Source organism: Lutzomyia longipalpis, chromosome 1, assembly GCF_024334085.1.
Source record: "Lutzomyia longipalpis isolate SR_M1_2022 chromosome 1, ASM2433408v1".
Taxonomy (NCBI): Eukaryota; Metazoa; Arthropoda; class Insecta; order Diptera; family Psychodidae; genus Lutzomyia; species Lutzomyia longipalpis.
In genome coordinates, this window is record NC_074707.1 from 26983580 (window position 1) to 27007749 (window position 24170).

Consider the following 24170-nt stretch of genomic DNA (forward strand, 5'->3'; position numbering starts at 1 on the left):
AAAACACGAGAAAATTTTTGACGCTGATGACAAGTTTTCTCCACTGCACCGAACGAAAATCCCAGGCCGAATTTTTATTATGGTTAAAATTTTTGAACTAACGGATTTTATTTAAATCAATAATTTTCATTTCACAATCAATTCATATTTTTCTTCTTTTTTTTTTTGCCCTCACGTCCGCAATAAATTGAACTGTGTTAAGTCCAGTCATAAGATTTTTTGATTGTCTCCACATTCGATGGGGTAAGTGGAAGATGAATGCTAATAGGAGGGAATAATCAATTGAGGAGATGGTGTGAAGGGTGGTTTGGATGGAGCTTTTTACGCTTAGACTTCAACAGTAGTTCGACTGATGAGATCCAATGTGAGGGCACTGAGAAAGGCTGGGAAGCAATTTTGTGCCCCTAAATGCGTTCTCACCATATCTTGCAGGGAAATGGAGTATTCCGTCTCCAACATATCCAGTATGCCGTCGTTGAAGCGAAAATTCAGATAATCCCCCTCATTCTCCGCATACATACTGGAGATGCGATAATTCGTATTGCCTGTGCGAATAATACGATAGCCAAGGAGCATGTCGACAAAATCCCGGAATTCCCGATGAAACGACTTGGAGACATCCTTTAGATGTTGATTCTTTGACTCGAGACTGGCCACTTGACTGCGCAGTGTGTTCAGCTCCTTCATATTCATCGTAATGTTGTTGGATTCATTGAGACACATTGTCATTGTGTCGTGATCCTCCTCAAACTTCCGGATTTTCCTCTTCAGCCGCTCTATTTCCGCCTGAAGTTTCTCCACTTCCTGCAGATGATTCTCATATGCCGTAGCTGCGGGATTCACAGACATGTGAACAACTTTGAATTTATCCGCATTGAAATCCCCCTTGAGGTAGCGATGCTCCAATTCCAGCTCCAACTCATCCTTGCGCCTCCGGAGGCGTTCATTGTCCATTTGTGCTTCAGTTAATTCCTTCCGGAGGTGCTCGTACGTCGTCCCACCCGCCTCGGTGTTTCCTTTTGCCGCATTGAGATCCTTCTCGAGATTTGTGCACATCTCTTTGTAGCCCGCAAGTGTTTTCTCCAGCATATCAACGCGCAATCTCAGCTGATTCTCCGGTGTTGCACCCACGGCTCCCTGAGGTCCGGAAATAGTTAAATCCTTCTCATAGTTCTCAATCAATTGCTTATAGCAGTCACGCTCCTTGGCCAACAGGAGCATTTTCTTCTGCAAACGCTGACAAATTCCCTGATGATTCTTCACGGAATTTTGAAGCTCCCCATTAATCTTCAGCAATGATTCATTCTGTGTACGCAAATCGTGACTCTGTACCTCCAGACTCTTCCTCTCTGTGTTACTCTTATTTCGCTCGCTCACAAGCACCACATCCTTGTGGAGGATCTCCTCAATTTTCTGTCGTAGATTCTGTGGCGTGGCCGGAGAATTCTGTGCGCAGTGATCCACAGCAATTGCCTTCCACTGATTCAGCTCCTTTTCAAGTTCCGTCATTTGGATTTTCAAATCAATTGCATCAACGTTATTCTTCTCACTCTTCTCAAGGCGACTCTTGAGATTGATGACTTGCTCCTCAAGCAACAATTTATTCCCCACAGCATCATATAGACTCTTCCCATGTGTCTTGAGGCGCTCATTCTCCTTCTCAAGATTCACCTGCTTTGAAAGTCGTGCCATCGCTGACGTGGACACCTCTTTCCATTCCCCATAGCCACTGATCTCAAATTCAAGTTCCTTTATTCTCCTCGCGGCCACTTCATTCCTCTGCTTCTCCTCCTCGAGAGACGCTTCGAGCTCCTTCACACGCTTCAATTTCTGCTGCAGTGTCTCATTTAGGGCAAATAGCCGGGTATTCTCCTCCTCCACACCCGTCATTGACTGTACAACCTCACTCAATTGTCGTTGGAGATCACTCACGTCATTATTGTAGTCACTACTCGCTGTCCGGAAGTTCTCCTCCACCCTTGCCAGCTTCCTCTGTAGCGAATGAACAATCTCCTCGTGCTTTATTCTCTCGTACTTCTTCTCATTTCTGCACTGCACGAGATCTTCCTTGGCAATTGCCTCCCTCTTCTGCAAATCCGCCAAGTGCTTCTCAACTTCATGGCATTTACGCTTAAAATACCCCACTTGATCCTTAAGCCCATCAATCTTAAACGTGTAGTCCTTCTCCATGTTCTTCCGGATGAGATGCTGATGCTCCACCTCACCCTGAAGCTGCGTTATATTCGCTTTTGCCACCATCAGATCCGCTTTCAGCATTTTCATTTCCCATGGACTCGATGGGGCTGCTGCCGTGGAGTTGTTAGCACTACCAGCACTCGAATTAGGGGACTCATCGCGACGTCTCTTCTCACAATTCTTCTCCGAGAGGGAATCTCTCGATGGGATTTTGCTCTTTGCCGGATCTGCAAGAAAACATAACCTCACAATTGTAATCAACTCACAATCCCCCATTGGGTGCTGTAACTTACATTGTAACTTACATTTCTCCTCGAAGGAATCACCGAGGCAGTCGAAACTCAACTTTTTGGGCACAGGAATGGTTGGAGTGTCCATCAGCTGATCAAAAATCTTATCGATGTTTGTGCGAATTTCTTCCATTGCTTTCAAGCACTTCTTCACGTGCCCCCAGTTCGTTTGTTATCCACAGAAACTCACTAATCCCTCAAGATATTCTCAGGGTGGTGAAATAGGTGCTCCAAGATGTACTTTTCACTTCCTTCCAGAAAAAGTCACGATAAAAGAATTTGTTCCGCGACGCTTGCCCAGTTTTGAAGTTTGTACTCCAAAAAAATTATTTCATTTTTAAGAAATCAAAGTGCATAATATAATTTTTCATTCAGTATTTAATAAAACAATAAAATATTTTGTATCAGTGTATCAACACGAATTTTAACATTTTCCACGCCAATACTTATATTCACGGTGAAGTTGCAATAGTACCGAAGTATATGGTTAAGATACAAAGAACTATGAATTACTCAGAAGTATACACAATTTTACACAACCGAAGTATACGTTAAGAATGTAATTTTACATAAAATTGTAATTATTCATTTTCACGTCTGGATTGTTAATCTGTAGCTCTGAACTTCTTGCTTGATGGAAGAAATCGGCTTTCATTTTCATCCAATTCTGCATTTTCACGAGCCCTCATCGCATTTTTGGAGGGTTTATTTCCTCCCACTAATTGCTTGTAATCCAGAAGCTTAGGAAGAGGCATGGATCTGTTTCTGGCGCTGCTACTGAAATCTGCTGAACCAAAAAATCTCTTTGAATTGTCATCAGTTTGATTCTTTTGTTTTGTAGTTTGTCGCTTCTTTCCATAAAAATCCTTCCAGGTTGGTGGCTTTGGCTTCTCTTCAACATCTTCCGGGAATATACTGTCTGAATCCTTTGTTGAAGTAATAGCTTTGAATTGTTCTTTGCTTGCTGGAGAAAATATTGAAGAACCTTTCTGGAAGTCTCTTTCATTTTTCATTGAACTAATTTCTTTGTTGTAAATATCTTTCCATAATGAGTTCCCTGAATTTACTGGATTGGAAAAAATGCTCCCCTTTTCGCCCTCATCCGCTGCTTCTTCCCCCAGATCTGCCCACTTGCTTGATGATCCTTTTACAGAGCACTCCCCAGGAGGTTGTGCCTCAGTTCCTGAAAAGTGTATTTCACCACTAAGGATTTTCTCAGCAAAGTCAGTCTTTTGAACATCTCTTTCGGCTTTCATCATGTTGAGACGTTGCACCTGAAGCCGACAATCCTTCGCTGATCCTGAAGCATATTCTCCTTGGAGGGATTGTTTCTCCCCGCACATCCGGCATTGCCATTTATTGACTTTCTTTACACTGTCCACCTGCAAAATTAGACTATTATTGAAATTCTGAATGTATCAAGCCTTCCTCACCTGATATGTATCGCATTTGTAGCACTTTACAGCTCGAAAAAGCATTTTACTTATTTTATGTTATTGCAAAGTATGTTTTCCGCATTTTCCGCTAATTTTTCGTCTAATAAGATGTCACAAACTGGTCGAAACCTTTCAAGGTCATTAAACATCAGTGGAAACCTTTCAAAGCTGACATGTCAGTGTTAATAAAAATATCGTTATGGAATAGTTGGTAATATAAGAAAAATTATTATTTTTTGTGTTGAAATTTATTTTATTAGAAGTGTAGACAGACGGTCAGTTGTATAGGTTAGTAATGTTTATTATTGCGGAATTAAATGACTATTTTTATTTATCAATTAAACACTAAATTTTGTAATTTGAAAAAACGTAAACAATATTTTTCTTTTAGTAGGTATTCTTTCTCTGTGTAACAAAGTTTGAGCCTGATCTAAATTACGATGTGTGTTTCAGCCCGTGCATGGAATACCAACTTAAAAAATAAAGTGTGGTAAATGTCGTGATTTTTGTTCGAAGAGTTCAGAAAAGGCAAATAATCCTTTATTATATTTTTGCTTGTGTGTTCTTTAACCATTTTTGCACAACATCATCCTCATCGTAACGCAAATTGAATGCAATTTATCCGTAGCACTCTATGTTTGGCCGCAATTTGGACCTCGATGATGAAGACTTTTTGTCCCTCGTTGAGAGTGATATCAAAGACTTTTGCAATCAATGCCACAGTGATAGGTAAGAAAAACACACAAAAGTACTTCCTGTGGTGCTCATGGGGGGCTTCCGGAATGTGAAAATCCCTCCCCGAGGGGCATTCATGTGGGAGACTTTAATTTCCTCAAGGTCGCGAAATGATTTTGGTGCTCCGGCGCGTCATGTCCATGGTATGATTTTTATGCTGGGCACAGCACAAAAATGTGGTGGAATTCCATGCAAAGTAGATCTGATTTGCATTTAAAAGAATCACCTATATGGAGTTAGTGAGACTTCCCGGAGTGTCACAAAAATGCGACCCTGACAAAGGAAAAAACTGGCTGTAAGCTCTGACGTTGCATTAGCTCAAGGATGAAGAGGAAGTGGCACAACGAGGCGCGGATGAAAGATAAAAAGCCAACTGTTTGATAACCAACCGTCAGCGTGGCTGTGAGAAACAAACAGCTGTCGCCAGGCACGATTAATTAACGAGAAATCATTTTGCACCTCTTCCCGGACACCTCTAAAAATTACATCAGAAGAAAATCAATAATGCGGAACGATGAATCCATGTAGGGAGGGCACACATTGATCAAAGCCCACACGGCAGACGAGTCAGCAAAACAATACGCCATCGAGCTATCGAACTCTTCTTGCTTGCCACTCTGAGCCAAGAGTAAGGTGAAGGAAACCCGTCCAGACACGGAGGAGGGAAGCAAAGCAGAACACTCCATACATATTGTGCATTTTATCTTGGTGCAATTAAATGGCAAATAACCGCAAGATGCAACACCAGTGTGGAAGTGAAAGTGAAAATAATACTTCTCTAATTCATACACACAAGATGTACGGGAGCATGACTGCCGGAGATTGTGCGGCAGTTTGTCGGGGGCCACTGATTGAGGCTCACATATTACCGCAATTTCTTACATACTGCACGCCATAAAAATGCATTATGTAAAAATCTCTCGCTCCACCTACACTCGCCAATCATGAGGAGTTCCACGCTCTGTTGGGATTCCAGCAAAACTTCATCAAATTTTTTTCTCCTTTACTTAAAGACAGATAATCTGTGGCAAAATTCAGCTTTCTGCAACATTAGCCTATCACTGTTGAACTCAGCTTCAAAGTGTTCTGTTTCTTTTCTTTATTCTTCTTGTTACTATTATGTCGATCAAGAACTTTTACCTTCAAGATAAAATCTCGGTCAGTGCCGTGATGTGTACAAAAATAGAATTTTAATGTTTAAAAATAAAATCATAAAGGAAAGGTGAAAGACATTTTTATCAAAATTCAGTCAGAATCTTAAAATTTTCACTAATAAAAAAAATCTATGAGATAAAATATTTATTCGTAAAACATAAAAAGTCCATTGTGAAGACATTGCTTGCATTTCCAATATGCAGTAAATATGTGTGATAACTTCTCCTTGACTCAATGGAATATTATGTTTAGTGAGAAATGCGCGTGTTTGAGATATACGCCATTGTGAAGATATTATAATTTTCCTTCATTCTCTCGCACTTCTCTGACTTTGCATATTTTCAGCTTATCGCCGAAAAAAGTTTAAAAATAAAATTCATTGTCGACATAAATAGAATTCTTTGCTCTCTATTGGCCGCAGTGTGGGTTTATTAAACAATAAAATTTGCAGTGCCTTGACGTGAAATTTGTACATTATCTTTAAAAAAAGTAATCGCATTGCCAAAATAACTTTCCATGTGTTTTTCATTTTGCATTTCTTATTTTCGCTATCATTAAGCACATAATAAATGTTTCTTCAATTTTATCACCAAGGTTTATGATTGTAAATTTCTTTTTTTTTTGTTGTAGAGTACTGATCTTCCCACCGGTGAACAACTTTCGTCGCTTTCTGATACACAAAACATGCGAAGAATTGGCGACACTTCACGAGATTGCTACTTTCTCAATAGGTCAAGGTCACGAAAGACGCACCGTGATCTGCTCTAAAAGTCAATTAATCAATTCGGAATCTCCGCTGGAATCTACGCTACAACGTGAAAGTTATTCAGTCAGAAAGAGCAAGTAAGTGACAAAGTTGTTGCTTTTTTTTTGGAGTGTAAAATAATGCAGACACAACAAAATTCTTTCATCTCTCTCCTCAATGGTTCAGTAAATTTTACACTTTCAATTTCATTCACGTGCCGTATTATAAAATATTTATTTTTTTCTCCACTTAAACCCGCCTAGATTGGAAAAAGACACATTCAACACTCGCAATCACGACTGGGACGCATTCAGGAAAAGAAGACCGAAGAGTGAAATAAAATCGTGGAGAATGGGAGTTGAATGTGAGTTAAGGACTTTTTTTTCTAAAAAAAATAGAATATTCATGAGGACAATAGATTATAAGATTGATCGTTTATGCTACATTTTGTAAGAAATGTAAAGTCGGACAAAAATTGGGTTCAGCAACATTTCACGGAGTTTCACTTTCACTTATCCCAGTTAACGGAGTCATGACACAGAAGACGTGGTATTACGAAATGGCAATTTTTATACAATGTACTGTATGCTACGAGAAGTGGGTAAAGACAAAACTTTCTGAGCTTGTAGTCAGTCACACTGCCTAAAAAGCATTTTGATAAAATGGGATAATTGAGTTTTTTACTGTAGAATGACTTTTTTGAACTGTTGAACTTTGGTAGTTACAAATTATAATTTACATTTAATACCTTTAATATTTTGTTTGGAAATAAATTAGCTTTGTAGTAATTAACCCATAAAGGATCATAAGGAATCCAGTCGGTGGAATATCGCTAAAATAATATTCGGGGGTGCCTTTAAGCTCAAATAAGATATTTTTAGTCAAAAATCCGATTTTTTTTTTGGTTTTTCGTCCTTCCTGATCCTGTGAGTCATAATCCTGCAATGGTTTGACTCAAAAATTAAAAATTAACTAGCCAAAATTGGCAATGAGACGAGCTAGGGCAATAATAGAATGGGAATAAAAATTATAAAACGTTCTATTGATCTTTAAGGAATTGAACACTCTGAACTTATATAAGTTTTAATACCTATTTCAAGATTTTAAATACATTTTAGCTCTCTTTTGGTCAAACCAAGTTAAGTTTTTGTGAAATTCCTTAACAAAAAATTAATAACAAAGTGGAGAAAGTTCCTTTTGTAATCCTTTATAAATAATTTTATTGTATAGAAACTATCTAAAAAAAAACTTTTTGGTTACAAGAGTTTATTTCTCCTGCACTTCAAAAACATCAAAGAAGAGAATTTTGAATGGAAGTTGATGATTTTGCACTTTCTAGCACAATAGAGGTGACTGCGGTAAAAAGTAAAGATTTTAATTGATATTAACACTATACGATGTGCGTGACAAACAACAAATCGTCAAACAAACTATGCCTTCTTCTTTTAACAACCAAACCACTAAAAAAACTTTTTAAATATACAATATAATACACACCACACTCACTAATCAAGAGTGTTTTCACCTTTTCGCAACTTAATTGCCAACATAATATTCACAAAATAATTGGAAAGAGGTAGGGAAAAAAGGTGAAAGATTTTATTTTTATTTTAGAAGGAAAGAGAAGTATAATAAAGAAAATTTCACGCGGAAATCTACACACTATTTTCCACATGATAGCTCTCAAATTAGAGAAGCGGAACGATTTCCGATGCCGCGTATTTTAAAACAAATCACCGCTCATTTGTTGATGCAATAGATCGTTTTTTTTCTTCAACGCTAAACTTGTTGCTCTCAATTGAAAGTGAACTTCTTCTTCAAAAAAATCCGTGCACTTCCAACATGTTTATACACTTTATGAGTACACTCTGAGAAATATTTATGAGCACCTCACTGAATTATTTTGAATTTCATATTTTTCAAAATTATCACTGATAATTTTTTCTTATGTAACGGCAATTTAACAGAAATATATTTATTTATTCGCAGTATTTTTATCAGACTAATAATAATTTAATGTCTTCTTTATATGCGGTTTGAATAGTTAAAAATAAAGACTTTTAGTTTTGAATTTGATTATTTGCATACCTATTGAAAGTCTATTCATTTATTTAATCCATATCAAGATGCTTTATGTAGTTATTTTAAAAGTGTCCATATAAATTTACATTTGAGTGTATTCACAATGTGGTGTTAGTTAAATAAATTGCTATAGGTGAAGAAAAAAAATCAATGAACCTCCACTATTGTCCGGATAAAATTGCGTTTTGAACACTAACAAGGTACAAATTATGTATGGGGAAAGACTCAGTCAGTAATTTGCAACACTCACGATTTTCCTGATGAATTATTCAAAATTTCACTTTTTTTTATATATTCAAACAAATAAATACGAGACGAACAAAAAAAAAGAGGAATAATTTGGTTTCTTATTTATTCTAGCAATTAGGATAAATCTGTCTCAAGATGAGAGGCATTGAATTTTTGCAAAAAACCTTGATGTTTCAATTTATATACCCATATGGGTATGTATATGAATGCTAAAATGAGCATAATAATTTAATAATTCAATAAAGCGATCAATAAAATTATGCAATTTTCGTTCATGTCAACTGATTTTCATGTTGCAAAGTCAAGTAGTGCGCTAAAGAGATTATGCGTCAAGTCGCGGTGTGGATGCAAAGAGCGGGAGAAAAAAATTGTCCATAAATGATGTAATATTTTCTGTAGTAGCAGTAACGTCGCAACGACTCTCTGGGTTATTGTCGCCCAATTTGAATACCAATGCATTTTGACTTGGTTTGCACTCAATAACGTACAATGCCTCCTCTGTATTTCTCACGAGCAGCAAATCGATCAAATGTGCCACCACCGTCGCAACGGACAAGAACAACGAGCGTGAGCAATGGGCCGAATGGAGGGAGTGTGGGCTGTAGTGGTGGTAGTGGCGGTAGTAGCGTTGAATTGTATCGACCCCCACCTCTGAGGAAAGCCATGCTGCAGCAAACCCCAAGTGATGAGGATTGCGGAGACAAAAACACTGCTGAGGAATCATTTGTGGCGGGCAGACACATTACTGCTCACAGTAGAAGTGCTATTGCCAGTGACAAGGGAACCAACACGGAACATTTAGTGCCACAGAAAAGTGATCACACAAAGAATCCAGAAACAAGTGCAATTGCCAATCAAAACAGGTGAGTTTTTTTGTGTGAAGTTAAAGTTCATTTTTAATGATTAAATTGATGAACAAATTATCTTTGTGCCCTAGAAAATAAATAATGTGTGAGGGGTTTTTTCTTCAATGTATTTATTAAATAATGTGAAAACTATTAGGTAGCACTGCAGATTAAGTCCATTGGCATTATGAGTTAATGAATTTCATAATATGGAGAAAAAATCAGCGTTGAAGTCGTAATTTATTAAAAGGTGGAGATACCTGTTTCTGTTTGTTACACATGTGTAGCATTAATGAAAGTAAAAGTGATCGAGGTTTCGGAGATGAGTCAAAACAAGGGCCAATCCCACGGTGGAAGTTGAAAAACCTTCGGTTCCCATAAGACAAAATTAAATTACTAAATCTGAAAATATTAATCAGTGTGTTTTAATAGAAGTATTTAGGCAAAATACCTAATGTTATAAGTGAAACGAATATTTTATAAAGGAAGAGAAGAGTGTCTTTATCGTCATTTTAAACTGATTTAACAAAGAATTTTATCTCTTCAATTATTTTATTTTATCCATAAAAATAAAACTTCTCTTATTACAATAGATACCTATACTGCAGATACCAAGTCCCAAATTCAGTGTAAAAGAATTACATTTAGAGTTGTTATGAGTGCGAAAATAACATCAAAACATAAATACAAGAATAATATTCATCAAACATTTAAGTAATTCTCATAGTGCTTTGTAAGCAAAGTATGTATAGTATAACATTTAAATGGGATAAGTTATTTCATAGGAAAAGCTTACATTTTTATGTGTAAGTTCATAGAGTGTTGTTGAACCGAAGTATAACAAAAAGGGGGAAAAATATTTCAAGCAATGTCTTATCGTTATTTATGGATGAAAACTTCTTTCAGGTCAACCCCAAGGCAACGGGAGAGACGTCCAGATCGTGCTGTTTACATTCCACGTGCTCGTCGAAGTCAAACAACACCACCATCGACATCATCGTGTGCAAATCCAGCATTAGCAGCAGCAGCAGAACCACAACCAAATGTTTCGCAACAAGCGAAGCAAGAGTCACAACAATCGTGTAATAAATCTGTGATTTCGCCACAATCACCCACAGACACCACCAGCAATTGCAGCAAAGAGAACTGTGATGTAATACACGACGCTGCTGCTGGCAATCTCGCACCGTTGGGGCATCTGGAGCAGCAAAAGTGTCAAGATGTGTGTCCGTGCAATGGGGAAGAGTGCTTATGTGGTGATGTGAAGAAGTACCCAAATGCAACAGACTGTGATTCCGAACCAAAAACTTGTACAGAGCTTGTGGCTGGCGAGGAAATTCGTGAAGGTGATGCAAAGGAAGTGAAGACAATCACTGACAACGAAGTCAATATGAGTAGACGAAGTAGGGTGGTGGTGGATAAGGGTGATAAGAGTCAGGGTGGTGGAAAGAAAAGTCTGAGAATTGAAGATGATTTGGTCAATGAAAGTGTTACAGAGACAAAAGAAGATAAAGAAGAACGAGAATTTCGACGAGCTTCCCAAGTATGATGAAATTTTTATTAGAAAGTTTTATTTTACTTCTTCAAATTGTTTAATTGATTCTTTCTCTTTGAATAGGAGATCAATCGGAGTAATCGCAGGATTATCAAGCAGACTTTCAATTCGTCAATTCTGGAAATTGCAGATCCACAGAAGGGTGAAGAAAAGACAAAAGAAGAGAGCGAAAGTGCCAAATCACGTACAATTGATCCCGAAAATGATGACTGGGACGCAATGTACGACGATAATGGCGATTGTCTGGATCCAAACTTGCTCAAGGAACTCACATCAGCTGTGGGGAAAGTGAAGATTGATACACCCAAAACGGATTATCGGCTCTATCAGAGTAAACAGGATATTCTCAGTGAGGAAGAATTTCCGCATGTGCTCGAAGTTTCCAATTTTCCCGTTGAATTTAAAACTCAAGACTTAATTATGATCTTTTCGGCGTACAAAGAGTCGGGATTTGAAATTAAATGGGTCGATGATACGCATGCACTGGCTGTATTCAGCAGCTCAAAAATTGGTAAGATCACATCTAAAAGGAATAATTTGGCATGAAATAAGGGGCAATTTCTTCAATTGTAGCTGCTGAAATTCTTGCAACCAGCCACCCATTTGTCTCCCTCAAGCCATTGGCCGAAGCTACAGCGGAATCCCGCAGTAAGGCGAAAAAGTGCTCCAATTCTCTACAACCCTACCGACCACGTCCTGAGACTTGCGCAGCACTTGCACGTCGATTAGTTACGGGAGCTCTGGGAGTACGGCTAAAGACAACACGGGAGGAGCTTGAAAACGAACGAAGAGTTCTACAAGCGGCTAAAGGTGAGCCTCAAGTTCTTTCTTTAGGTCAATCTTGGATTGCAAAATCCAGCTTCTTATCTCCAAGGCTCTGAAATCTCTGAAGCATTGTATTTGCAATGCAAACTCTACCCAAAACAGATTCTTTTATAAGAATAAATATAAAATTTTTAATTTCATCGATTTTTTTTCTTTTGCAGAGCGAAAACTCCTTGCCGCAAAGCAACGAGACGAAGTTTGGGATAGTTAAGGATAATATTATAATTTTGAAGAATATTATTCCACAAACTAAAGGACTTTACTTTTTTTTTTTTTTTTTTTTTGAAAAAAAAACCTTCAAGAAGTTTTTGAAGGAAATGTCCTTACAGAATACTGAAGATGGTAAAAAAAAATTAAGTAGGAGAAATGTGAAAAAGAAAATGACAAATTGCCATAAAATGCACCAATTTACATTTTTTTATTGTGCAAAAAGAAAACTGATAAAAATGTTTTTGAGAGAGTGCAAAAAGAATTTGATCTCATGTGGATTTTTGTCTGCATCAATCAATTCATCAACAATGCATCATTTTCTCCCGATTAACTCGCAAATCCTCGAGACATGCAAAGCAATTTTTTTTGTATCTCCACATCTTACTGAACATAATCATCACAAAATGCGTGAAGTATAGCATAAAATAAATTAAAGTAAAGAAAAAGAATTAAACTCAACCAATGATATTAAAATAATATTTTTTGTTTCGTAAAAAAGAACTATCTATCTCTTCGACGCATTCATTTTGAGTGTTCCCCTGCGGAGATTTCGACGATAAAAACGTTCACTATTTTGTGGATAAATATATTACCTATACCTGATCATAATGAGTAAAATGTCTAATAAATGAAAATGCTTTGTGGCAATATTTTTATGAAATATGTGTCGTAATAGGATAAATGTTGGAGTTTTTCATTTACTACAAAAATTGTAATCCAAGTTTGATAAAATTTACTGAATTGTGAAATGATGTATATCTTACCAATTATATATATTTTTTGGGGTAAAATAATATCAAAAAAATACTGAAACGCATTATATTTATAATGATTTAGTGGAGAAAGGAGAGAAGAAATAAAAGGCAAACTCCCAAATTAGTTGTTTTCTTAATTGTTTCAAAAATACATTTATTTGAAAGGACGTCATACAAATTTTTTCTCCTTCAGCAGGGGTGCTGCTCATGCACCTTTAGCATGTAGCCATGGAGACTCTCCTTAGTCAACAAGAAAACTCTTTAATTTCTCAATTTTATTTTCTCTACCAACATAGAACAGCCCAACAATGTTTAGTTCCTTCTCTTCGGAGGTTGTAGGATTTGAATCAACATTCAAAGATGATCAGTAAGGGATCGCCGTGCAATCTGGAATTTATATGTAAAAGTTTCTAATTTTCAGGACGGTTGATTTGCAATCACGCAGCACGTCAACAGACCCTCCAGCCCAAAAAACGGATGCCTTTTCAAATACAATCACCCCTCGGAGTGTCTCAATGCAGACAGAATCCACCATTGTGGGTGTAGTACCACTAAAAGATGGCAATGAGAAGAAATTGGCACAATGGCTGCAGAAGATCCTTCCATTGGTTGAGGAGGAACTCCGAATGGGCATATCACCATGTCCTCTGGGATCATTTCGGCGTGAATTGCAATCACCAGCTAAAATTACCTTTGTTGAATGCCTCAACGTTAAGGTGCCCAATGTGGCAAGTGGGAAGCTCACTAAGGGAGCCGCAACGTGGCTATCACTTGCAACGGGAGGAGCACCTGCCCTGGCACTGGCGTGCACAACAATCCACGAATCTTGGTGTGAGCACAACACCCCGAATGTGATGATTTTCACTCCAAAGAGGGACTTTCAAGGCAGTGGTTTGTGCTACACTGAATCTCACACAATCCCCGTGAAATCCTGCATTCAAATTCTCTCGACAAATACCTACAGCAGAGATATTTTTGCCGGTGGAACTGTCCTCGGGGATTTGTACATTTGGCAGCAGGAGCAGCATCATGGGAGAGATTCTGCGAAAGAGCTATACTCAGGCACAACGCATAGTGGGGAGATTGTTGCCATGTCCTGGCTGAAACTTCGTCCCGGATCACTTGACGTCAATCTTCTCACCTGTCATGCAGATGGGATTGTGGAATCGTGGAAAATTCTCGCCACAATGCAAGTTGTCCATGAGAAGACCTTCAGAATTTCCGCGAAGAGTCAAAAATTCCCAAGTCTCGATCATGCCCCATCCCTCCGAACAATCACCTCAATCGACGATAGGAGTGAGTTTGTGATTGGAACTGAGGATGGCAGAGTTATTCTCTGCTCTGCAAATCAACTCTCCACAATTCGCGGCGCAAAGAATGTCTACGATCCCGTGATTGCTGATCTGGAACATCATCAATTTCCCGTGACATCTGTGCAAATGATCACGCACGGAGGGAAGCAATTGCTGGCAAGCTGTGATCTCACTGGCGAGGTATTTTTCCACGATATTCTACGTTCCACTGAACCCGTTGTGGTACTCAGGATGCCCCTTCCGTTCAAGAATACCATTGCAATCGGGAAGAATTTGCAATTTATCGTGAGTCCCGGAGAATTTGGAAGTTTGGAAATTTTTACAGCATCATCCGGACAGAAAACCTCTCTTGATGGAAATCTCCGGGGTAAAGGGAATCTCCTGGCCATCAGTAGCAATAGGTATGGATCAAACAATTTTAGAATTAAATGAATTTTTTTTTATTATTTCCTTTAAATTCCAACAAAATTCAATCTTGAACAAAATTAAAAGAATATTTCATTTCTTGAAAACTTCATAAATTTTTTTTTTAAATCCTTTTTAGTGAATGGATCGTAACAGGAGTGTACGAAGGTAATTTCAACATCTATCGTATCATTCTGGATTAAAAGGAACTCTCTCTCTAAGTTTAATTTGATGTGAGTGTCTTGAGCTTCTCCATTACTTCATCAATTCCACCCACCATATAGAAAGCCAATTCGGGAATGTCATCCATCTCCCCATCGAGAATCTTCCTGAAACCTTCGATTGTCTTATCAATTGGAACAATCCTTCCTTTCATCCCCGTGAATACTTCAGCCACTTGGAAGGGTTGCGATAGGAATCTCTGAACCTTCCTGGCTCTCGATACAGTCAACTTGTCTTGCTCCGAGAGTTCATCCATCCCCAAGATGGCAATGACATCCTGAAGAGATTTGTAGCTCTGGAGGATCTTCTGTACTCCCCGTGCTGTGTTGTAGTGCTCCTCACTGATGGCGTTGGGATCCATAAGACGGGATGTTGAATCCAACGGATCGACTGCAGGATAGATTCCAAGTTCAGCAATTGAGCGCGAAAGGACAGTGGTTGCATCGAGATGAGCAAATGTTGTAGCTGGTGCGGGATCAGTGAGATCATCAGCTGGCACATAGATTGCCTGAACGGATGTTATGGAACCACGAAGTGTGCTCGTAATCCTCTCCTGCAGATTCCCCATATCCGTTGCCAAAGTTGGCTGATACCCAACTGCCGATGGGATGCGCCCCAAGAGTGTGGACACCTCTGATCCAGCCTGTGTGAATCGGAAGATATTATCGATAAAGAGGAGCACATCTTGACCCTCAACATCACGGAAGTACTCAGCAATTGTGAGACCCGTAAGAGCAACACGAGCTCGTGCACCAGGTGGCTCATTCATCTGCCCATACACCAGTGCTACTTTCGACGAATCATCCTTGAGTGAGATCACACCACCCTCAATCATCTCTTGATACAATTCATTGCCCTCGCGTGTCCTCTCACCAACACCGGCAAACACAGAGTACCCCCCATGGGACATGGCAATATTGTTGATTAGCTCCATTATCAGCACAGTCTTGCCCACTCCAGCTCCACCGAACAATCCAATTTTCCCGCCCTTTGTGTACGGTGTTAGGAGATCAACAACCTTAATGCCTGTCTCCAGGATTTCCTGCTTCACATTTTGTTCAAGAAATTCCGGTGGATCAGCATGAATGGATTGCCATTTGGTGCATTTTACCGGGCCCCTGTCATCAATTGGATCACCTAAATGATTAAAATATAAAAAACGAGAAAAAAAAACTGATTATCAGGTTTATAAAATAGAAATTCACCCCCACCTGTAACATTCAAAATCCTCCCTAGAACTCCTGGTCCAACTGGTACAGATATCGGTTTGAATGTATTGGTGACTTCCTGTCCACGAATTAGCCCATCAGTTCCATCCATTGCAATTGTACGGACAACTCTATTGCCCAAATGCAGAGATACTTCGAGAATCAACGGTGGGCGATCGTTGCGATCAATGGAGAGGGCAGTAAGAATTTTCGGGAGATCCCCATCATCATCTTCGAAGCTCACATCGACAACTGCTCCAATAACAGCAATGACCTAATAGATTAAAGAGTAGTTGCATAGAAAAAGCAAGAAAAATGCAAAAATAAAATAAATTTTAAAATTATTATTTTTTTAATTTTCCTTTTAATGCAAAACAATTTAATTTTGGGCAATTTTTGATTTTCTTTTCCCCCAGATAGTTTCCACTTTATCTCGACGTCCCACCAATTTTTCCAATTCTCAAAAATAGATTAATCTGTTGAGAAATTTAATTTTTTTTTAAATTATTTTTTCACGAATTTTGAATTTTTCAAAGCATTTCCCTAGAATAGAATACCGAAATTGAACAAAAAATAAACTTATTCTTTAGTTGAAACATCTTACCTTTCCCTTCTTTGTTTGATTTTCTTCCTTATCACGAAGCTTATCAACCGTCTTTGACACCACATCTTTGAGCATTTCTGGAGCAACTTTTGCATCTGCAGACGATGCTTTAGTTGTGGCCTTTGCACCAACAACGGGCTCTGAACTTCCATTGCCTTCATCTGGATCCATGCAACCGCCAAATCGTAAAAGGAGAGAAACAAATTCATTCCTTTTAATTTTTAACTTTTCAAGACTCTTCCTGGCAACATTTTCACTTGATTTTTCAACTTCAATCCCTTGTGGATCATCTAGCTTTGTGTCCTTCTGCCCAGTAGGTATCTGGAGGTATTTTCTTATGTCTATACATGGACTTACATTCAATATATTAGGTTTAGGTACATCAGACAGAACCTTCCCCGTGCAAGGGCTTGATTTCTTTGGCTTAACATCGAGTTGTTTTGGCTGAATAACTTCTACATCCTTCCCAATGTCCCCATTACCCAAACGTGCCTCTTTTACGGGACTAAATTCCTTACTTGAGCATGGAACTTCAGCAAAGGCAATACAAGGGTCAGGATCTAATTTTTCGAATGCAAACATCGTTGGATCTATGTTGTGCCTATAGCATGGACTCTTGGGATCAGTTTCGGAGAAATTCCTAAAGGGTTTTGACTTCTTCATAATAAATGGCATTCCCTGCTTAACATCAACATCAACATGATCGAGGGATTTCGTCAGGTCTTCCTCAATGATTGGTGGCATCTTCCCATCCCAATTCCCACATGGATCAGGATCAGTGTCTAATTTGAACATTGATGAATCAATATTGTACCCACCGCATCCCTTCTTGGAACTTTGCCCAATAGACGTTCCCGAAGCTTCAGAAGAACAATTTTTCATGAAAAATTCTTGACTTTTTGCCTCCACTACCCCATCTTTTGTTGGAACAAAACCTATTGGAATGAGCTTCTTAATTTTGTGAGAAATACCCTGAGGGAGCTCTTTCTTTTCATTAACTTGGATCTCTGGTCCCTTTTGGAGATCTTCAAAGCTCTCTTTTCCCGTTGCAATGTACCCCAGGGGGAAGAGTTTCTTAACCTTTGACCTAATACCTTTTGGAGTTGTTTCTTCTATTTCTTTATTACTTTTAAGGGCTTTATTTGCATCAGAGATTGCTAAAATATGATTACGAGATCGAGATCATTTAAAATTAACAACTTCCTGATCCTTAATTTGCTTCAAAATTAATCATTTTCATTCATTCATAAATCAGAGGGTCCAGGAAAACTTCCTATTAGAACTTACCTGGTTCAGCGGTCTTCATTTCCTGACCTTTCTCTGTGGGAGTCTGGAAACAAGGACGACGCCCGATGCAATCATTTTGAACTTGTCTCGTGGAAATGACCTTCTCCTGCAGTTCTGTATAATTCCTCGTAGGCATCATTCTGAGAACTGATCCCTTTCCGACTCCTGAACCTCTCAAGGGGCTCTCTCGACCAAAAACATTCACATCTGAAATGGTTGGTGTGAAAAGCATTGAAATCAAGAAAATTCCATGCAAATGGAAGAAAAACTCACGCCCAAGGAAAATCAAGTTGGGCCGCCATGTTAGATTAGTACAATTTCGAGCCATAAACATTTTCAATCTTCTGCTTTTCTCTTCCCTCAGACTCGAGAACTTCTCCTCAGCCACCTTATCCGGAACTTCCACAACTCAGGAAAATGGGAACACTGAAAGTTGCTACCAAATTTGCGAGGAAATCACGGAAAATTTAGAAGATGCACGCCGCAGGGAAACTTTTTCTCTCCAAATAACAAAAACACAGCCAACTTCGTTTCACTTCCTATAATTTTTATTACATTTTTTTTAAAATTTCATATTAACCTCCTTTTTCTAAACGGTTCCAAAACTTGCTCGTGATTTTTTTTTTAAAAATATCGTTTTCTCTCAACTTGTTTTTCCTGCAATTTTCCCTACATCATCTCTTCTAATTCCCTCCTCCCTCGTTCCTGATACAATATTCTGCACCTCACACCCCCTTGTCACAAAAAAATGGAATAGTGGTCTTCTCACGAAAGATTTTTTTTAAAAGAAAAAATATTCTACAGGATACAATTCACATTTTCATAAAATTCCTTTTTCTCTCTCTCTCTTTTTGTTGTATTTATAATATAATTCTTTTCTTTTTTTTTTGTTAAATAAAACTTAATATTCACAATCAAGGTTTGTAATTATCTAGGACAGAATTGAATTTAATAATTTGATCTCTAACCAGTGACTCCTTCATTGCCAGCTCCTCCTTCAGCATTGATCGCATATCTTGAAGATTGGGCATCGACTGGCAATCCCGTATGTTAAGCAATTGGGAAAATATCCTCTCCCACATTACCTTTTGGAAATATCTTGGTAATTTTGTCGTCATCACCCATCCGGTGAAATTTTTCGTTACATTCATATACTTCCCGAAGAGGAGTACGTGAATTGTGGCCGCAATACCAAAGAGATCCGTCTGGTATGTCCATGGTTTGTTATCCAACATTTCCGTACACGTAAATCCCTCTGTCTTTACAACATACTTGAAAGTTGTCTTTTCCGGAAAGAGCTTCATGTCGATGGATTGGCCAAAATCAATTAGTTTCAGTGCTGAATAGTGAGAGTCGTAGTTTAATCTGAAAAACAAATCTTGTTTATTTTTTTTTTTCATTCAAGCTTGAGGAAAAGAAACTCACTTGGATGTCAGCATAAAGTTATCTGGCTTGATGTCAGCATGAATGATATTGCACGCATGTAAGTGATCAATGATTGAGAGAATTTGTGTTGCCAGCATAATCACAATAAGCTCATGAAGATTCTTCTCCGTTGAGGATTTGTGGACATTGCAAACGTTCAGCAATGTCCCATAGCGACAGAAAGGCAGTGCCAGGATACTTGCATTGTTCCCAATCATTGCCAATTCAACATCCACAAATGCAGACATCTAAATGTTGCAAGAAAATTAAAAATTTACAAACTTTTTCAATTAAAAAAAATAAATCTAACTTACCAATGATGGATTAATTTCATTCAGCCGGAATTTAAGCTCCAAAACAATGTAATACTCCCACAAATTGGCTGGACGTTCCTGTTTCAGTGCGTAGGACTCTCCTGTCGTGCGACATTTCGCACTTTAAGACAAAAAAAAAGATTAACAATTTAAAAAAGTTTTTTTTTCTTCAAATTTTTGCAAAAATAATAGAGCTAAGAAAAAAGAAGAAAACTCACTGATAGACTTTCCCAAAAGTACCCGCTCCAAGAAGTTTTCCAACATCAAAAATCCTTCCATTCATCTCTAGCTCCGTATTGGGTTTTATCATTTTTACAATATTAGTGAGGGTGCACGTTTCGAGGGATTCGAGAAAATTCATAAAGTCCGCCTTCTCGAGGAAGGCATTTATGAGTTTCGGATTGAATGGATTCATCATTTCAAGCCCAAAATTGTGATCAATCACTTGCTGTGTCTCATTCATATCCACCTCCTTGCGTTGGTACGAGCACAGGGGTTGATTGTCATCCTCACTCCAATCCTCCTCGAGTGTTATTGTGCCATTGACAGAATTATTCCCCATTACGTAGATACTCTGACCCCCACCGGAATCAGAGCCATTGGACGAGGGCGATGGGAATTCCTGTCGTGGTACCTTCACCACCGAGCGATTTGGCTGTGGACTTTGCGTTACGTAGAGAGAATTATTACCAGGCGATGTACGATTCCCATCACGCATTGAAATTGTCATCCTCAGTGGATCATTCTCACTCACATGACTAACAATATGTGACTTCCGTTCTTCCCCATCCTTCCGCAAACTCCACTCTTTGGCCCACACATTCTCCACGTACGGCACTGTGTGTGACCCATCGAGATCCGCATTCGTTGCCTCCCTCCGTACCCCATCGACACGGGCAAATGTCCGCACCGACGCATCGTTCAAATTATTCGGCGGGAATGTAAATGAGGTATTTGCCATGGGTGTTGACACCTCCTTTATGATGGACAGATTGTGCTTCACATGCTGCTGCTGTTGCTGTTCCCTCGCATTCGTAATTTTTGGTACTTTTGGCACTGATGGTGAGAAATTGGAGGACCTCGGTGAGGAGTACGTAGTAGCGTTGTTGTATGAATTCATGGGAACAATCACCACGTCATCATCATCATCATCCTCAACCACCTCACTTGTTGTTGTTTTCTGTGCCCTAAATGAATTCATTGGTGCTACCTTCCTCATTGGCTGCCCATTCTGTGAATGCGTCAACTTTGGCAGTTCCCCAAATGTGTGGCCATGCAATCCACTACCATTTCCACTCACAAGTCTTATTTCTCTATTCGCTCCAGCACCAGCACATTTCGATGATTCAGCCCCACTTGCTTCATGCCTCGCAAAGATTGTCGAAGTCACACTGGGAACCGGCAATTCCTGCATACTTGGAAATGTGAAGGAATCATTGGGTCTCAGTGGGGAAACCTTATTTTCAAACTTCTTCTTTTTGCTCGCGGGTGATTCCAAGAATTCACTGTAGTAGGCATCATCTGTGGGTAATTGCTTCTTCGGCGGTGCAATAAAGCTCTCCGTGGGGTCCTCATAGATAGCATAATTGCCGAAGCTGTGCACATCATCCCTGAAGCTTTTTATCGAATTATTCCCCAACTGTCCGTGATTGTGATCTTGATTTGTTGGTGGTGTAACAATGTGAGCAACTCCTTGACTCTTTCGAAGTATTCCCTTTTGCCCCATGAGCGGCGGCACATTGTCCGGACTATCGGCCGATGATGTGGATGACTTGGTGTTGGTACTACTTGAACTTTGTGTTGTGCTGGGCTCAGTTACCTCCCAAATTGTCGATAACTGCTTTGTCCCTGTCCCCGGAGAGTCATCCCCTTCCGCCTGTGGTACCTCTTGCTTCACTTCCGACGCTTCAGGTGGCTGAAGTTGCCCCAATGGCATACTGGATCGTGGTGTTGCAATGGGTTTCTTGAGATCTTGCTTCGGGGTACTTATAGAATGAGGTTTAATGAAGAAATTAAATGTCTGCGTGGAGCATGTTTCGTTCATATTGATAACCTGAGGTGGTGGTGGTGGTTGCGGCACGCAGAATTCATTACTATTTACCGGCTGCTTAGCTACTTGCTGAGATCTTTTACCCCTACGGAGCTCCTCAAAGCTCATCTCTTCCTTGTCATTGAGCAAATTCATAGCCTCTATGCAACACATGAGTTTCTGATTTGATAGCAAATCCAATTTGCATTTATCCACAGCAAAGGCATCTTGTTTTTCATTCCTTGCCTGAAAATTATCCGGAAGCCGTATTCCCTTGCCCGCATAGTTTTCCACAAATTCCTCCAATTCCTCCGTCACACGTACTCGTTTACCGCGGCGCTTAAACCAATTGTATGCGCGCAATTCTTCCGGAGACAACACAACATTCTGCCCCTTCGGGTAGCACAAAATTTTGTCGTATTGCGGTATAAACCCACCTGGGAGATCCTCATGAAGAGCCACGATGACATTCCATTCAGGTTGAGGATTATTGCGCCTTACAAAGTTCACGGGCAGCCTCACATTTCCATCCCATTCCTCAGAATCTTCCATTATTTCAAATTCCAACTTTTGCGTACTCCGCGATGTCGATGGGAAGAGTGCCGTACTCTGGGTGCGCTTCTTGGCCTTTGACCACGGTCCTGGTTCCCATTGATTCTCCTGCTTTGTCGCACTGCTCACAATACTCTGGATACCTGATGATGAACCCGCCACGTGTGGACCATTGATGCTCTCCTCGGGAGCACCATCGACAAAGATGGGAATCCCCGTTGATGCCACATGATGGGTACTCCGAGCAGCATCACCCTGTTCCACACGTCCCGGATTGAGATCTCTCACCACGCCCCCTGTCCGAATACTTCCAATCCGATGACTGTGGTGCCCACGCAACGATGTCAAGGCACTCCGGCGCTCCTCCATTGTGGAGAAGAACGTCTGGCGCATTTTCTCGTCCCGATAGAGAGTTCTCTGTCCCACGGACAAGAGAAATTGATTGTGTGCTTGCTGCAGCTCCTCCATTGGCTGTGCTCTTGCATCAAAGCCCATCCGGTACACCTTCTCGGCACGATCGAAATTCTCGAGGATCTCAAAGTAGTACGCCCAGCAAATGTACAAATCCGCAATCATTGTGCCAATTCCCTGATTGTACAGCGTATTGAAGACCTCGTGGGGGTTTTGCTGGGAATCAATCTAGAGGGTGAAAATTAAAGTATGTACTGTGAGAAGAATTGTCATGTGCCAAAATAACAGAATGATTCAATACATGTGTCTCAAAGATAAAGTATTACAAAATAGACCTGAGGAAGCATACAACAGTCTCCGAAATGTCGTACTTATTAAATTATGAAAATAATCAAGAGGTTAGATGTCAAAAATTAATTAATTTTGAGACACCTGGATTAGCACGTGCTGTAAATCAATGCACTTTTATTCTGCATCAGCAATCAAAAGGTAAAATGCAAAAGGCTCAACTTACGAATTTAATGTAAATCTTAACCATCCGTCGATCTTGGCGGTACCTCTCGTCGTTTTCAAGGGTAGTGATGCACCTGGTCAGGATGTCATCAAAGGCGCTCTGCTTCCCACTCTTTGGGTAGCACTGCTCAATCCACAGGATGTAGTCATACCACAGCTCCAGCGGATCGTCCCCGCAGTACTCTGCAATCCGACGCTCGAACTCTCTGTGGGATGGGGCGAAAAGCATCGCGACGCGCGAGAATTGCCGGGAAGAAAACAAATGAGTATTTTGAGGGGCAAAAATTTTGGGACATGTGTGCCTTACTCTCTCTTCTGCAGCAATTCCCTGTGTGCATCCTGATGCGTCTCCGCACTGAGGGCCACCTCCAGGAGTGAGATGTTGCGACCACTGGCCAGCGGTAGGATGTTCTCTTTGGCGTTATCGATATTCATGGTACAAATGCGTGTGTTTTCACCCCCCAAAAAAGCGATATAGCTGCGTGAGTTTTATAACATCGGCCTGGCAAAAATGGCTTGCTTTTGACAAAACAAAAAAATGTGTTCCACAAACACCCCCGCTATATCACGCACAGAACTCCTTTAAATCACGAGAAAACACCACCATTCGCTGCACAGAGATCCAAAGAACTATTTTATCTGCTGTTTTACTACTGCGGGGTGTAATTTGCAATAGAAAATTGGTATTTTTCACGCACCACGAACACCTCCGTTGATATTTTTTGAAGTTGGGACTGTCACAGAAAAACTATGGCGGCTGTCAAAAAGGTCATTTAAAATTAACGGAAAAATTAACAGCTCTTTTGTTG

General features: G+C 39.7%; 7 protein-coding genes across 9 annotated transcripts in view; 3 read left to right on the top strand and 4 right to left on the bottom strand.

Annotated features, from left to right (window-relative positions):
- The window catches only part of LOC129797484 (protocadherin-23), a 953251-nt gene that overhangs the window by 265829 nt on the left and 663252 nt on the right, over positions 1 to 24170 (top strand). The window lies entirely within an intron of this gene.
- LOC129797485 (mitotic spindle assembly checkpoint protein MAD1-like) lies at positions 90 to 2734 on the bottom strand. Of its 2 annotated transcripts, none has more exons than XM_055840122.1 (2): positions 2502 to 2734; positions 90 to 2423 (listed from the first exon to the last, which is right to left on the bottom strand). In XM_055840122.1, exons 1-2 carry the CDS (start codon positions 2617 to 2619, stop codon positions 328 to 330), a joined length of 2214 nt encoding a protein of 737 aa, XP_055696097.1. In that variant the 5' UTR covers positions 2620 to 2734; the 3' UTR covers positions 90 to 327. The 2 variants fall into 2 exon arrangements, with proteins under 2 accessions (XP_055696097.1, XP_055696096.1); XM_055840121.1 differs by having other exon boundaries at positions 2490 to 2734.
- LOC129797692 (uncharacterized) lies at positions 2847 to 4043 on the bottom strand. Its single transcript, XM_055840501.1, has 2 exons — positions 3920 to 4043; positions 2847 to 3868 (listed from the first exon to the last, which is right to left on the bottom strand). Exons 1-2 carry the CDS (start codon positions 3962 to 3964, stop codon positions 3092 to 3094), a joined length of 822 nt encoding a protein of 273 aa, XP_055696476.1. The 5' UTR covers positions 3965 to 4043; the 3' UTR covers positions 2847 to 3091.
- LOC129797499 (uncharacterized) lies at positions 4390 to 13199 on the top strand. The gene is made up of 9 exons (XM_055840149.1): positions 4390 to 4450; positions 4551 to 4651; positions 6443 to 6655; positions 6821 to 6921; positions 9406 to 9751; positions 10640 to 11276; positions 11352 to 11799; positions 11862 to 12098; positions 12275 to 13199. Exons 2-9 carry the CDS (start codon positions 4557 to 4559, stop codon positions 12322 to 12324), a joined length of 2127 nt encoding a protein of 708 aa, XP_055696124.1. The 5' UTR covers positions 4390 to 4450; positions 4551 to 4556; the 3' UTR covers positions 12325 to 13199.
- Positions 13548 to 14999, top strand: LOC129797603 (uncharacterized). Its single transcript, XM_055840351.1, has 2 exons — positions 13548 to 14792; positions 14936 to 14999. Exons 1-2 carry the CDS (start codon positions 13594 to 13596, stop codon positions 14997 to 14999), a joined length of 1263 nt encoding a protein of 420 aa, XP_055696326.1. The 5' UTR covers positions 13548 to 13593.
- Positions 14917 to 18544, bottom strand: LOC129797526 (ATP synthase subunit beta, mitochondrial). Its single transcript, XM_055840206.1, has 5 exons — positions 18391 to 18544; positions 18118 to 18324; positions 16831 to 16991; positions 16230 to 16500; positions 14917 to 16155 (listed from the first exon to the last, which is right to left on the bottom strand). The coding sequence occupies exons 1-5, from the start codon at positions 18449 to 18451 to the stop codon at positions 15020 to 15022; spliced, it is 1836 nt and encodes a 611-aa protein (XP_055696181.1). The 5' UTR covers positions 18452 to 18544; the 3' UTR covers positions 14917 to 15019.
- LOC129797432 (uncharacterized) lies at positions 18644 to 24111 on the bottom strand. Its single transcript, XM_055839979.1, has 6 exons — positions 23669 to 24111; positions 23363 to 23567; positions 20075 to 23076; positions 19857 to 19977; positions 19543 to 19790; positions 18644 to 19482 (listed from the first exon to the last, which is right to left on the bottom strand). The coding sequence occupies exons 1-6, from the start codon at positions 23794 to 23796 to the stop codon at positions 19032 to 19034; spliced, it is 4155 nt and encodes a 1384-aa protein (XP_055695954.1). The 5' UTR covers positions 23797 to 24111; the 3' UTR covers positions 18644 to 19031.